The sequence below is a fragment of the Lissotriton helveticus genome, chromosome 1_2 (assembly GCF_964261635.1).
Source record: "Lissotriton helveticus chromosome 1_2, aLisHel1.1, whole genome shotgun sequence".
Lineage (NCBI taxonomy): Eukaryota > Metazoa > Chordata > Amphibia > Caudata > Salamandridae > Lissotriton > Lissotriton helveticus.
Genome location: NC_136058.1, coordinates 146,645,789 through 146,661,358, shown reverse-complemented (window position 1 = coordinate 146,661,358; position 15,570 = coordinate 146,645,789). Strand labels below are relative to the sequence as shown.

At 48.3% G+C, this 15,570-nt stretch overlaps 1 protein-coding gene across 1 annotated transcript in view; it reads left to right on the top strand.

The window, feature by feature from the left end:
• The window catches only part of CIMAP2 (ciliary microtubule associated protein 2), a 204,049-nt gene extending 196,018 nt beyond the window's left edge, over window positions 1-8,031 (top strand). Inside the window, exon 10 of the mRNA XM_078673440.1 lies at window positions 7,296-8,031. Coding sequence (XP_078529566.1) covers window positions 7,296-7,437 — 142 coding nt within the window. The 3' untranslated portion in view covers window positions 7,438-8,031. The remainder of the gene's footprint in view (window positions 1-7,295) is intronic.
• Window positions 8,032-15,570: the final 7,539 nt, after the last annotated feature.

Below are 15,570 nucleotides of genomic sequence, written 5' to 3'. Positions count from 1 at the left end.
TTTTGGCAAAACGGCCGTGTTTGACATAGGGGGTGGATTATGCTGATACGACCACAGGGTTGTGTCAGCAAGGTTATCGCCGATGTTACCTGCAAAACGACAATCAATCAATCAATCATAATATTTGTATAGCGCGCTACTCACCCGGAGGGTCTCAAGGCGCTTGGGGGAGGGGGTCCACTACTGCTCGAACAGCCAGGTCTTGAGTTGTCTCCTGAAGGCGAGGTGGTCCTGGGTCAGCCGAAGGTGGATGGGGAGGGAGTTCCATGTCTTGGCCGCCAGGTAGGAGAAGGATCTGCCTCCGGCGGTGGCTCTTCGGATGCGTGGTACGGCGGCGAGGGCGAGGCTGGTGGACCGTAGCTGGCGGGTGGGCATGTAGAAGGTCAGGCGGTCGTTGAGGTAATTGGGGCCCAGGTCGTGGAGAGACTTGTGTGCGTGGGTGAGGAGCCTGAACGTGATCCTCTTGTTGACGGGAAGCCAGTGCAGGTCCCTCAGGTGGCCGGAGATGTGGCTGCGTTGGGGGATGTCCAGGATGAGTCGGGCGGAGGCGTTCTGGATGCGTTGGAGTCTTTTCTGTAGCTTGGCTGTGGTTCCGGCGTAGAGGGTGTTTCCATAGTCCAGACAGCTGGTGACGAAGGCCTGGGTGACCGTCTTCCTGGTTTCGGTCGGCATCCATCGGAAGATCTTGCGAAGCATGCGGAGGGTGTGAAAGCATGATGAGGAGACAGCGTTGACTTGTCTGGTCATCGAGAGGGAGGAGTCCAGGATGAAGCCCAGGTTGCGTGCATGGTCTGTTGGCTTGGGAGCGGTGCCCAGGGCTGGAGGCCACCAGGAGTCGTCCCAGGCGGAGGGTGATGGTCCCAGGATGAGTACTTCCGTCTTGTCGGAGTTCAGTTTCAGGCGGCTGTTCTTCATCCATTCGGCGACGTCTTTCATCCCTTCGTGTAGGCTGGTTCTGGCGGTGTCGGGGTCACTGGTGAGGGAGAGGATCAGCTGGGTGTCGTCGGCGTAGGAGATGATGTTGAGGAAGTTTTATCGCCCTGGAGAAATGCATTGTTAATAACACGCTACCAGGGCGATAAATTCAAGAGATAGTCTGCGATAAAAAATGTATCGCTACGCACGGCCAGCGATTATTATCGCTGGCCGTTGATAATATGCCCCCTGGTTCCCTTTTCTCCAGCAAATGGGGAGGGGCTAGGAATAGATTCTTCCTCTTTCCCTTCCTTACCACTGTCTCCATTAATAACTGAGGAGGCTCCGTCTCAGCTGAGGTTGACAGCTTGAAGGTTGAAAGGTTAGGATTGCAAAGAAAAGATTTGAGTTGAAAATGTGTGGTGCAGTCTTCTAGGAAATCGTCTATGCTTCGAGCATATGCTCATGCTTGGGAGTCATTCAAAAAATTATGTTCCTTGAATAGTTGTGAACCTGTCTCCTGTAGTGAAGTGAGGAGTTTGGATTTTCTTCAACAGAGTTTCACCGCTGGTTTACTAGTAGCAACCCTAAAATGTCAGTGGACAGCCATTAAAGCTTTTCGAGACCCCTGGGTAGGAGGGGGCAGTTTGGAAGCGTATGTTCTCAGATGTTAGATTCCATTCAAAAATAGAATTTTGAGCTTTTACAGTTCATTCCTTTCCTGGTAACAATAGCATCTTCTCAAAGTTTGGGGGATCGTTTATAGATAATGGGGTAACCCAAAAGTCAACCGGACCTGGGTATAGTGCGGGAATGAACAAATGGTCCGTGACCAATGCTTACCCAAGAATCAAATTCAATTTCACAATGTGTGTTGTATCCAGATGAACAACACTGGTATCCAATACTCATACGTTGCTTAATGCATGCATTAAATACCTCTTTATGCATATACATTTCAAAAAAACAGAACAGAACACACAAACAAAAAGAATCGTTTCCAGCCCAATTATACTCAAAAATATATCCACATTTATTTTGAATATATACTTGATTCTTTTCAATGAACACAGGTTTACTGCAGTGTCATCTTAAGGATTTTGGAGGCTCCGGGCAAGGCATACTTTAAGGGCCCCAGTTGAGAATAGCTGTGTATTTTATTATGCATTTTCTGCTAATTCAAGCACCACAATACCAAACTATGGGGCATATTATCAAGACAGGCGATACAATTATCGCCGTTTTAGCGGCAGAAAACTGCAGCTAAAACGGCGATAATGGGCTTGATAATATGCTCTATGGAATTCCAATTGAAGCCCATGTTAGATGTCCTTCACATTTAACATGGGCTTCAATTGGAATTCCATAGAGCATATTATCAAGCCCATTATCGCGGTTTTAGCGGCAGTTTTCTGCCGCTAATATGTCGATAATTTTATCGTCTGTCTTGATAATATGCCCCTATATTAAATAATACTTTAAAGATTGAGTAGGATAAATAGACAGCTATGAAATAGACAGAAGTTTCAATTCCTTACGGGCCCCTTAAAAGGTGGGGGGGGGGCAGGGCAATTGTCTACTTTGCTCATGCCTTTAACAGTCTTGGTCTGTAAGGGACGAAGAGTCTGGGGTTATAAAGATGCCTTTGCACACAATACACCAGAAGGGCTTCTGGCAGGGGCATAGCTAACAACTTGGCAGCAGGTGCAGTGGCACCGGAGCCTTGAGGGGCCCATTGTACCCTGTTCATTATGGTAGTTTTCAGCCCCAAAAAGAGTCAAAGGGACGTTTTATCCTTGCTTGAACCAGCGCACATGAAACCCTTACTATGCTGCTGGCTTCTGGAAGCTAGTAGTTCCTTTGAGTGTAAGCACAATTTACTCCTTACAATTGCAGCGCCTGTTTTATGAAAAGTGTTGCATCGGTGCCGTAAAACAGTGATGCAACACTTTTCAGTGCGCCCTCTTTGCTATATTTACTGTACGGCACTCCATGTCGCAAGGATTGACAGATACATGAGGAATCCTGATGTATCTGTTGCCGCAAAAATGGCGCATTGCTGGAGTGTGTCTGGAAACAGACGCAACTCCAGCAATGTGTCATTTCACATGGGACAAGCCCCATGTGAAAAGACCTGCGTCACACCTCACGTCAGCTTCAAGGAGGCTTAAGGTTTAACCCAGTGAAGCCGTAGAAGTGTCGCAGTGAAATCACATAGATTTTACTGCGACACTTCTACAAGCCTTTTCTGTGCCAGAACACCCACCCTGCCTACATTATACCTAATGCTAGACTATGCCAATGCTCTGTTCATAGGTTTACCCGGCTATCTGTTGCAAAAACTTCAAACAATACAGAATGCCACGGCTAGACTCTTGTACAATGCCGCGAGTCGATCCAGCGCTAGGCAATATCTACGGGATCTGCACTGGCTGCCGGTGGCGCAGCGAGTTCAGTTTAAAGCCATCACCCTGGCCCACCGGGCCCTGCACGGTCATGGTCCTACCTATCTTAGGAAGCGCTTTGCCCTCTATGTGCCGAACCGACCTCTGCGATCTGCCTCCCTCTGCCGAAAGATTGCCCCGCGCTTCCGTAGAGTCCATATGGGAGGCCAGTCACGGTCTGTTAAAGCCGCAGCAGCCTGGAATTCGCTCCCTATGGATCTTAACACCTTGACCGCGGCGCCGATTCCGCCCCTGTGCTGGACATTCCAGAACAGGGCGCGGTCGTGACGGAACCGTTCCGTCATCAGCACAGCTCAGCCGTGACTGATGACGGAACGGTTCCGTCACCAGCATCGAAGGGGTTAAGCTGATTCAAGAGTTTCACCTCTTTAAAAAACGCCTGAAAACACATTTGTTTAGTCTGACCATCTAATTGACTTACCCATCTGCCCCAACCCGCCCGCGCCAGGACACTCTTGAGTATTAGTGCGCGTTACAAATTTGCTATATCATATATCAATGTGGCGCAGGGGTTTACAAAGTGATGCATCTACCTATATGTGTCACTTTATAAATATGGCCCTGTGTGGGGTATTTTTTACGCTACCGCAGCATCACGAATAGTGACACAACAGCGGCGTAAGGGCCTTATAAAAAGTATCCAAGAATCCCAGAACGATTGTGAACACCATCATTCACGTTGCCTGCCTTACGCCCTATGCACCAAATGGGTTAGCCAAACGTAACTGACATTGGCATTGACATTGGCAACAAAGCCACCCTACTGAAGAGTATTGACCCACTCTTACATTCTAAGTATGATATTCCAAAGGCTTTTCCAACATGTGATGGACACTCAAGCTGAGCAATGACTGAAGGAGGCTGATCGAAAGCCCTACAATTAATCAATCTATCTATCTATCTATCTATCTATCGATCTATCTATCTATCTATCTATCATTAATTTAAGTAATATTATTTTTTGTAATTACATAAGGATCGCAGACAGCTAAAGCTTTCAGGCCAGCACTAAAGTATTTAAGTTTTAAATATGTTTTTCACAACAAGGGGAGAGATTGCATAGCATAAACCCCCTTGTAGAAATGTGTCACAAAAAAGATACATTTATTATGAAAGACTGGGACAGCAACAACAAGGCTAAAAGGGAGTGTGGCGTGTGTAGTAAGGATAGAGATGGAATGGGCCTGACAGAATATGCCTGTCAGTCAAATTCTGTTTCCTTTTAACAATAGCACATGGATACATAAACGACTGCTGAAGAAAATAAAACAAAAGAGGCACCAGCTTTGGATAACAAATATCATCTGTGTCACAATACATTTTGTGAGAGTGTGGGAGATAAAAAGAGGTACCATGGGGATACTGTTTTGTTGAGATAACTTAGGCCCACAATTTAACAGTAGCAACTCCATATCTAATTTCAATATTAAGGTGTCCACATTTACATACTTTTAATATATGAATTTTATGGTAGGGGTGAAAGGGTTCCCTTTCAAATTTCCACAAGTTAAATAGGACTTTGAGTTTGTGTCATCTTACAAGGTGTTGCAGAACACTGATAAGTACTCCCACACATTTAAAAGTCTAAGAGATTATCATCAACAGTTTGCCTTTTGTCACATATTCCCCTGCAGAAGTCACATTTGTTGTAATTAAAGGGCAGTGAAATGCTCTTCTTCTACTATTTACCACTATCCCCAGGCCTACAGTAGATAGGAACATTAATAATAAGATGCTTCTGCCATTCTATTCATGCTACTTTGTGTATTGACCAACATTTCCTGAACTGGATGTTATCTAATAATTGGTATAACAAAAGGATATGCTCCAATGAATGGATCGATTGATGAGAAGCATTGGTTGGGTTTCTTCTTTTTGTAGTCATTGTTTACTCTTTGAACAATCTTCCTCATCCCTTTTGTAGTCATTGTTTACTCTTTGAGCAATCTTCCTCATCCCTTTCCTTAAATCATTGGATTAGCCAGGATCCACCTCCCTAATAGACACATTTTTAAATTTCATAAAATTGAAGGCCAGTCCTTTAGTACCTATTTCCTCCCCAAAACCCTAAAGGCAGGGCACTACTAACGGGCCCAATGTTCCTCCCACTCCTGTATACAGCAAGTAATCAGCACCAGAAGTATTTGTGAAAATGTGTAGACCCTTAATCTAAGGAACACGCAGGTGCAAATGTTAGGCCAGAGGTGAGTTTTATCGAAGGCACCTCATCTACAGCGAAATCCAATTGACCCTTAACGCATTCTCGCTAGTCCCATCATTCTAAAAGAAGTCCCCAAGCAAGAAAGTTCCAAGATACTAGCGTGACACCAAATGGGGACAGAAAGCAAGGATTTAAAGACATGTAATGAAGAAGATGGCCCCAGGTTAATGAAGATCACTGATTAGTAATCAGACCATTACCAGCCGAGGCCACTTCCATCTCGTCTTTGTTACATCCTGAGGATTTACTAAATCACAAACCTACGACCGAAGCCCTGGCAATGAAAACACCACATGGGATGCAAATAAGTATCAAGTGATCATTAGTTTCACATAAACAAAGCAAACATGAGAAACCAAATATATCTCGTTCTCCTACATGAAATCTGCAGTAGAGGATGAAAGACGACCACATCAGCCATGTTTCTGCCCACAGACACAGAAATGGACACTTCCATTTCTCAGCTCCCCCGGAAGAACAAGTGGAGAAAAATGCCAAACAGGCCCATGACAATGCACACTCTGAAAGTTGCTGATGCATCCATGAGGAAGGCGAGATGCAGCCCCCTATTCCATGGGTTTCCTTCACCAGTAAAGGAGATACCTGGTGAAAAATACATGAAAAACTAGAAGTGGGAGGAACTTTGAGCCCTATTGTAGAACCCTCTCCAGAGGCGTGAGGGGAGCAATTGAGCACTGAGATGCTGAGTTTCAACTTAATCAAAGTTAAAAGTACCATGGATTTCATTGGTAGTAAGCAATGGGACGGGGACGTGTTGCCAGGGAGTAATGTCAATTGTGACTGAACAAAAAGCTCAGGTTTATTATAATTAACTTTATGCTCAAAATACATCCTCACTCTGACGAAGGCTGATCATTTAAGTGATAATTCATTGAATAAACCATGTTCAGTTTTTTGTATACTTTAGTGTGTCAATCCTGAGTGGGTCAGGTATGCCCAGATGTGAGTCTCCGGCACACTGTGTCACTGGATCCAAGCTAATTATGGCTGATGAGCCCTAGCAAGGGTGAGAACAGTCCCTGGTTGCTTGTGTTTTGGTTCAGGTAGGACTTGGCCTGGCAGTTTGGACTGGATTGTTCCTATTGGAGCAGGGACAAGACTGATTTGCATATGGCTGAGTCCAAACACAGGTGGTGTGGTGTACAAAATAAGGATAGGCTGTGAGTAATTACCAGTGGCTGAGATTGATTCAAGCATTCCATGAATCACTTTTATCTATACTTTAGTCTGTTTCTGTGTCAATCATACTTTATTTCCACTCGCTACGACGTACAGCATGAGGGAATAGGTCAGCCCACTTCAGCCATTGACTAATTTCATTGTGAGTGAGAACATTCTGTTCTTTCATAAGGAGCTCATCCCCACACAATGACATTTTCTTAAGTGACAGGGATGTCTATAGCAATATGTACCTTTTAAAGAAAAATAAGTTTGCTTTTAGCCAATGTTTTCTTTTTATTATATTGTCAAGTGCCCAGTTGCAGCCTCAGCAATAAAGTTGTATGAAAAACTCGACAAAACAAAACAAGCATTGAAAAAGCCAGGGAGTTGGTTTTACATGAAGAAAAACATTACTTGCAATTTGTACTACATATTTCAACTATGTTTATTGATTTTTTTTTTTACAATTTGTACTTCTTAAACTAATTTGTAGTTTTTTTTCTCCTTTAAAGAGAGCGAACCAAAGCAACTAACATTTCAAGAAGAAAGAAGGGGTCTCCAGATGCAATTACTGCGTCGCATTTACCACCGTCTATACAGCCCTCTCCTATAACACTCTCAACCAGCCCTACAATAGAACTTCCGTCGAACTAAGGCCACTATTATATAATGTTCACGGTCAAATGTAGAACAATCCTCAGATAGTTTATGTTTATTTCTCATTTCCTCCATTTTCTGGACACATTTGTATGGTTGTTAGGACTGTTGATCATGTTTGAAGGCAGAGGAATGTTAATCACCGTCTAAAAACTCTGCCTGGACACACAACTTGAATGAACATTCTCTGGTTCCTTCAGAATATAAGTCATAGAAACGTATGGGACGTGCATGAACGCAAACGCTGTTTCCAATAAAATGGCTGGATTAAACACCAAGATGTCTGACAATTTTTGGTTGGCTTTGACTATGGGGGAGGGACAGCTGTACTTGCAAAACACAGTGTGTATTAATTCAAGACACAGTAGTGTCCAAAAATAGTCATAGCAAATAACGAAAAGCAACCATGGTGTTGATTTAAAACAAGCATGGGGGCATTCGTCTAAGGAACTCGTGTATATATGTACCTGCACAATCTAGTCCCTAGATCACCACATGTTAAAGCAACAATCCAAAATAATTGTTTTTTGGGTACGTGGTATAGTATTTTAAATCGGTAACTGGAAATATAACTCCTGTGGGGATATATAAAAAATGGTCCTTGTTTTCAAATGTTTGTCTTTTTTTTAAGAAGAAATAAATGGAATCTCTGTTTTTTAAAATATCTATTTTTTTGTTTCGTATTGTTTTTGAGATGTTGACACCTCTGTTGTTGGTGTAACCTCACCCACTGGGAGTCCTAGAGGACAGCGCACAAGATAGCTGCCTAATTGGTGAGCTCACCTGGTCTAGAGTGAAAACCTGTGGACATCGACAACTAATTACCCACCTGACTGAAAGATCATGGCAGAGTGAGTGTGCTGTGGCTCCAGTCCACCCGTGGGTGTGAAGATTGCGCTCCTGGTGGGGGCATCCATGCCATTAAGTGTTGCGACGATCCTGCCTGGGATCCGGGAAAGTGGCGGCGAAGAGTGGGCCAAGTGAAACCCGCCGGTGGGGCCATGTTGTGCTTGGCGTACCCAGGACGGGTGGAGGTCTGCTGAGGAGCAACTTTGACAGCTGGCGAGCAGTCAGCCCCTCAGGTGTGATGGTGGTCCCCTGTGTGATTTCGATGGTAGAGTTGGCCGCCAAAGCTGTTGCTGCTGTGGAGTTTAGGCCTGGGTGCTGAGGGACTAAGGCGTGGCTGAGTGCGTGGCCCGGCCTGCGATACCCGACTGGTGTGCTGAGTACCAGGCGGTCAGGCTGGAGCCGGAGACTGGCATCCAGTGATCCTCACTCCGGAAACCTGAGCTGCTCTTACTGACTGTAGTGTACTCTAACAGCATTATACGGCGCAGCACCTACCATCATAGGCCCCAAAACTGGAGAGCACTTGGAAAGGCCGCTAGGTGGGAGCCAGGGCTGCTGAGGGAGCCAGGCGGTCATTGAGGCCTGAGGATGCTGTCTACCTGGAGGTCAGCTCGGCCTGGTGCCCATGCGTGGAGCTTGGCACCGCTGGCTGCAGTGTCTGCATGACACCAAAGGTCTGCTGCCTGCCTGGTGGACGGTACCTTCGTGCCTAAGCAGGGAAGGGTCAGGTACAGTGTCCCTACCCTGACAGTGGCAAGATGATGGGCAATGTGGACCAGAAACAGCCCAAGCTCCACTTAGGTAAGAAACAGGGTGCCGCTCAAGGGGCTGACTCGCAGCTGGCACCCATGTGTAGTGATGGAGCCACCTGATCACCACCATACATTGTTGCACACTGCATCACCCTTGAGGGCAGGATTGCCCGAAGAGGATAAATAAAGGGGCGCATGACTGCTCAAGGTCTTGGCCCGTACTGCCATACTATGTGATCGTGTCAGTTTATTTGAGCTTTGGCTGAAGGCCTCACAATTGTCGCAGGATCAAGGCGGTACTTACCCGCACCTTGCCTCTCACCAGCCTGCGGTCCAGTCCGGTGGCTCTAGGGAGCCTCTCTGCCCGTGTGGCGGCCTGCGTCTCCTGGACTCTTCACTGTGTAGGCACTCATCAAGCTCCGGCGCAGTGCACCCCTCCCTCCACTGCCGACTTCGGGCAGGCAACGCCCGTTGAGGCAGATCATCGGAGGGCCTCTCAGGTGGGCCCGAGCGTCATTCCAGGCTCCCGTTGCCCCACACCACCAGGCGAGATGTTGTCTCCCTCCCCAGAACGGGGTTAGTCGGAGGAGGGGAGTGCCATGCCTGCACAGAGACAGCGCTGCCTCTTGCCTGCCTCTCTGCTTCACACCGGCAGCATGAGTGAGAGGAAGGAGAAAGTTAAAAAACAAACAAAATGGAAGCACCCAGTGTGGCGCAAGGGCTGAGGCTCAAGAGATCACGTGCTGATAGCCTCCACCATGCACCCTGCAGAGAGTGAGTGAAGGCAAATAAATAAATATTAAAGAACTTTAACAATTTGAAAAAGGGCACAAGGTACTGGGGGACAGTATCAAGCACATCATGCAGGCACACACACCCAGAGTGGCATAGCTCCATGTTTACCCACACAGATACTGGAACATAAAGCATACTCTGGCAGCAGGGCATAGCCATTGCCCACAGCAGTCACACGGTGCACATCAGGACGCCGTCAGTGCCCTTTACCCACACCAGAAACACTAAAAGACTGCTGCTCCATCAATCGGCGAAGGAAGGCGCCATACAGCATCCTGAGCACACAAGCCCAAGGCAGGGCTGTAGGGCCGCAAGTGGGTGCCCCACCACCACCTCAACATCAGGGTCACGTGGCTGTATCTCGCCTCCCACTGTTCAGTGAGCTCGCAGACCCCACAATGGCGGCACCATACTGGATATCGTGAATTGCTTGGCTAGATCACTACTTCACAGGCATGAGAGAAACAGAAGGGACAGTCAAAAGGTCGATGTTCATGTGTTACGGTGGCGAGAATTGTACGATCTATTCGAAACACTTCCAAACACCGGGGCCAATGATGACTACGACGCAGCGGTGGCAGCGCTGAATCGACACCCTCAGATCAACCGTGATTTTGAATGTTTCAAGCTACGCCAAGCGCAGCAAGCTGAAACGGAGTCGGTCGACGTCTTCTACGCCCGGTTAGGAATACTCACAAGTTCCTGCACGTTCCATGACCAGCGGGAGGAAATGCAAGTGCCGTTCATCCAGGGGTGCAGGTCTGTGTTGTTGCCCCTGCTAATCCTCAGGCAACTGTGCATGTCGATCGATGACATACTCGTATTAGCGAGGTCCCATGAACGAATGGGCTGATGAGATGGAAGCGGCCCTAAACAGACAGCCAGCCACATCCGGATCAGCTCGATTGTTCCCCATCAAGGAAGAGAGGGTGGACGCCATTCAGAGACGCCCAAATGCAACTCGTGCCAGCCAGAGGATGCTCACAAGTAGACCCTGTGAGAACAGTGGCACCGTGCACCCGCCAACTGGCCCCTGCTATGCAAAAGGCAAAACATGCTCCTGATGCAGAAAATTAAACCACTTTGCAAAGGTGTGCCAGAGTGGAGGGTCCAGAGCCCAGGTCAATGGGCCGCGCTGGGTGTCGACCGCCATCAAACGGCTACCTCTCAGTGGCCCACTGGAGCAAGAGGGTGTCACCCCACCAGACCCGGGCTTTGTAAAGGAGGCAGAGGATGATGAGGTATTTGTGGTATTCTGTGTCAGCTGGGCTGATCGACTCCGCCAACTGCCTCCCATGTGCTCAATCCTTGTGGCAGGCTCTGCGATGGAGGTGCTCATCAACACCGGAGCGTCCGTCAATGTCATGGACCTTGAAAAGTACAGGCATCTCTCACCTCGCCCCCCCCCCTCACCCAACAAAGCGAAGTTCTACACATAGGGTGGGACCAAGCCGCTCCCCCTGAAAAAGGGTGTTTGAAGTAGAGATAGCTAGCGAGGGACACGGCATCCCACCAAGGTTCCAAGTGATGGAGGGTAAGAAAGGCACTCTCCTCAGCTGCCACACAGCCGAAGACCTGGAACTGTTCTTCTTCACCAATCAAGTCCACGACTCACACATGAATGAAATCCTGCGTGAGTTCCCAACGCTGTTCGAAGGCCTCAGAGGAGTCAAGGGCAAGCAGTTCAAGCTCCACATCGACTCCTCAGTCTGACCAACAGCACTAAGACACCGAAGACTGCCGTTCCACCTGCACCCGCAGGTCAAGGAAGAGTTGCAGAAGCTGGAAAAACTAGGGGTCATTGAAAAGGTCACCGGTCCGACCCCCTGGGTGTTGCCCCACATCGTCACCCCCAAACCCATGTAGCCGGGAGCCATCAGGCTGTCTGTCGACATGCGCCTCCCCAACCAGGCAGTGAAGAGGGAGCGCCATCTCATGCCCACGATGGATGACATTGTGGTGGACCTCAATGAAGCTAAATGGTTCTCCAAGCTAATCTTAAATGCCAGATGCCATCAGCTCGAACTCGCCTCGGCGAGCAGGTACAGCACCACCTTCTCCATGCATGGGTTGTGAAGATACAAGCGGCTGAGCTTCAGCGTGTCGCCGGCCGATGAGGTTTTCCAAAATGAAATCTGTGAGGCACTGTCTGGCCTGCAGGGGGTTATTAATCTCAGTGACAGCATTCTCATCTTCTTGGGGACCCTGAAGGCGCATCAAATGCACCCTAGGAATGCTCTCCAATGTCTTGCCAACAGTGGTCTCACCCTCAACAAGGCAAAGTGCTCCTTCTACCAGGAGTTAGTCGACTTCTTCGGCTACATCTTCTCCTGTGAAGGGCTGCAAGTTGACCCAAAGAAGGCTTTTGCCATTCGCTCAGCACCAGTGTCCACCTCCCTGATGAGGTCTGCGGTTTTCTGGGGATGGCCACCTACTGTGGCCACGTCCTACCGAACATTGTCTCCATGTCAGAACCCATGAGAGCTCTCACGAAGATCGGAGCACCGTGAAACTGGACTGCTGAGGCCAACACATCCTTCCAGGCTGTCAAAGAGGCACAAGACCATGATGGCATATTTTCACTCAGGTCGCCGCACCGAAGTGGTCATCGATACAAGCCCAGTCAGGTTAGGTGCTGGTCTTCTCCAAGAAAACTTCAACAAAGACTAGGCACCAGTAGCATACGCCAGAAGATGGCTCCTGGACACTGAGATGCAGTACACACAAATTGAGATAGAGGCCCTTGCCATCAAGTGGGCCTGCCAGCACTTTCAGCTCTATCTCTATGGACATGACTTCAGAGTGCGGACTGGCCACAAGCCGCGGATCCCACTGTTTGCCGGAACAACATGACTAGCTGCTCCCAGGATTGAGAGATGGGCTGTGCAACTCCAAGTGCATCCCTTGAGGTGGTGTTTCGCCCAGGGGCCAATAACCCGGCTGAATTTCTGTCACTTTACCCGTCATCTCAGAGTTTCCGCAGGCATTCGCTGATGAAGAAGACACTGAGGAACTCGTGTTGATAATCACTCAAGAGGCATGCCCCAAAGCACTGACGCTGGAGGAGATAGGTGCCGCGACAACACAAGACTAAAACCAAGAAAATACTGCAGAAGCACCAGCTCACCAGAGGTGGCAACATTTCCTGGCCGGCCTTCGCATTCTGAATGCGTAGAAGCGAACAACAAGACAGCAGCTGTGGAGAGCTCACAGCGGACTCAGTGAAGCCCCAATGGGGTCTTGCTGCGAGGTCAGACCATTGTGATTCCATACGGACTGCAGCAACAACTGGTCAGCCTTGCACATGTGGGACACCAGGGGATAGCCAAAACGAAGGCCCGTCTCCGCAGCAAAGTGTGGTTCCCCGGAATGTATGGTTGATGAAATGGTCAGGGGATGTCACTCTTGTGCAATCACAGGGCGTGACCAAGCACCTCCTCTCGTCCTCACAGAAGAACCGTGCTCTGAGCCGTGATCAAAGGTCAGCATCGACTTTGGGTCCTTCCCCAATGGCCGCAGCACCATACTGCTAGATTTTCACTCCAAATCGTGGAGGTAGTCTCGTCCACAGCATTCCCGCAAGTCAAGGCTGTCCTTGACCGTACCTTTGCGATGATGGGCCTCCCTAATGAAATAAGGTCTGACGACCGACTCCTATTCCAAAGGCGGGAATTCCAAGACTACCTGGTGAAGGAAGGGGCCTGATTCGGGTCACCCGGGTCACTAATTATCATCTCTCAGCCTACCATACAAATGAAGAGTTGGTCAGACTGTAGAGAATACAAAGCACTAACTGTTTATTTGTATACACTCAGACCGGAGCTCAGTCTGCCCAGTCGCTAGGAGTGCTGCAGAGGGATTGACATCAGCAAGTATAAAGATACATTATGTATATTTCAAAACCAAATGGAGACACACCCACAGTGGAATTTTCCAAGCAGATGCAGCTGAACAGTAAAATACAAAAAATATGTTTTGATTCTCATATCTCACACTAACTAGTACACCCAAGGTTGTTTTACCCTGCACCCAACAGACGAGTGGGAGAAGGCACCTATCTAGAGGGAAATGTATGCGCTAATATGAACAGTCTATTCATTAGTGAAGCAGAACCCAACCTTGAAGAAACGAAACCTAACAGAGGCCTTTTTTTTGCAGAAATAGCAAAGGATTGGTTTTGATTGTGATTCAAAATGGCGTCTGAATAGAAAAATGGTGCAGCGAATGCTAACTTACAGAGGATAATGCGCAAGCATAAACATTTCTATTTTAACACTGGCAGCCCATGCCATCTGACACCGCAAGATAAATCCGCAGTGGCCCCAGGCCAACGGCGAGGTGGAGCGCTTCATGCGGACACTCAAGCGGGCACTGTGGATAGGGGTAGAATAGAAAGAGGGGAGGATGCAGAGGAGTGCCTACACAGATTTCTGAACTCCTACCAGCAGACCCTACACAGTACCACCCACTGTGCTCCATCTCATGTGCTGTTCTGATGCGCTCTGCATGACAGCATACCAACGGACCCCGCCTGGCACCCAGCTGAGCTAGACAGTGAGGCTGCTCAAGCAAGGAGAACAGCTACCAACCAAAAGGCAAGTCTGATACGGAGAGCCCAAATGTCCTCGGTGTGTGTGGGAGACCACGTTCTTCTCAAGGACAGGCACCCTGTGGAAAGTCACTGGCATGCAAGGGACCATGGTTTCTGCCCGGAGGGGTATGTGGATGATAATCCGGAACGTAACCTGGTTCAAGAAGGTGAACAGACCCCAGGTAGAGTGGGGAGCAGACGCAGATCAGGGCATGGAAGAAGAGGAGGCTGCAACATACTCACCCGCCCCCGGGGGCAGGTAGGAACCAGCCCTCGACCCGGAATACAAAGGAGGCTCTCCCAATCAGAGACGTATCTCCTTTAGACCCAGGAAATGTGTCCCTCTCCAATAGCCCTGCCAAGACAAGGCCAAGTTCCAGCTCCCAGAGCCAGACGTATGGTCTCTGGCCAACCCTGCACCTAGCCAAAGGTTAAGAGACTTCGTATGCTGCATGCCGTGAGAGGAATCACAGAAGAGAAAGACATTAAGCAGCTAAAGAAAAGGAGAGATGTCGTGGTGGAGCCACCCGGCCATCACCATACATTGTTGCACCCTGCGTCACCCTTGATGGTGGGCACGCCCAAAGGGAATAAATAAAGGGACGCATAACAGCTCAAGGTCTTTGCCCATACTGCCATACTGTGTGTACGTGTCAGTTTAAATGAGCTTTCGCAATGGGCCTCCCAAGTGTCGCGGGCCCTGCAGCCACCCGACACTTTGCACCATGCAGCTCACTGACTGGGAGAAGGCGGGGTTGCTCAGGGAGCTGAAAGAGGGCCTGCAAACTGTCAATGCCAAGATTGACTAACTTACGATATGGATGGATCATTTCAAAATCCGTCTGGACAAACAAGACACCAGGCTTACAAAGGTGGAAACCAGGGGGCATATTACCAACGATTAGCGATATTTATCGCTAACTAGGCTTAGCAACAAATTTTTTTATCGCAAAGCATCGTCGGAAATTATCGCTGAGATAACGTACTATTAGCAACGTTTATCTCCAAAGTGATAAATTTTCCGGCGATAGCGTGAATATTGCTGAGAATACAGCGATATTCACGCATTAGCGACAAAATGCTCTTAGCCATGTTATCCACCTCCCATTGGATAACATGGCTAAGAACTGGTCAGAGCAGGCG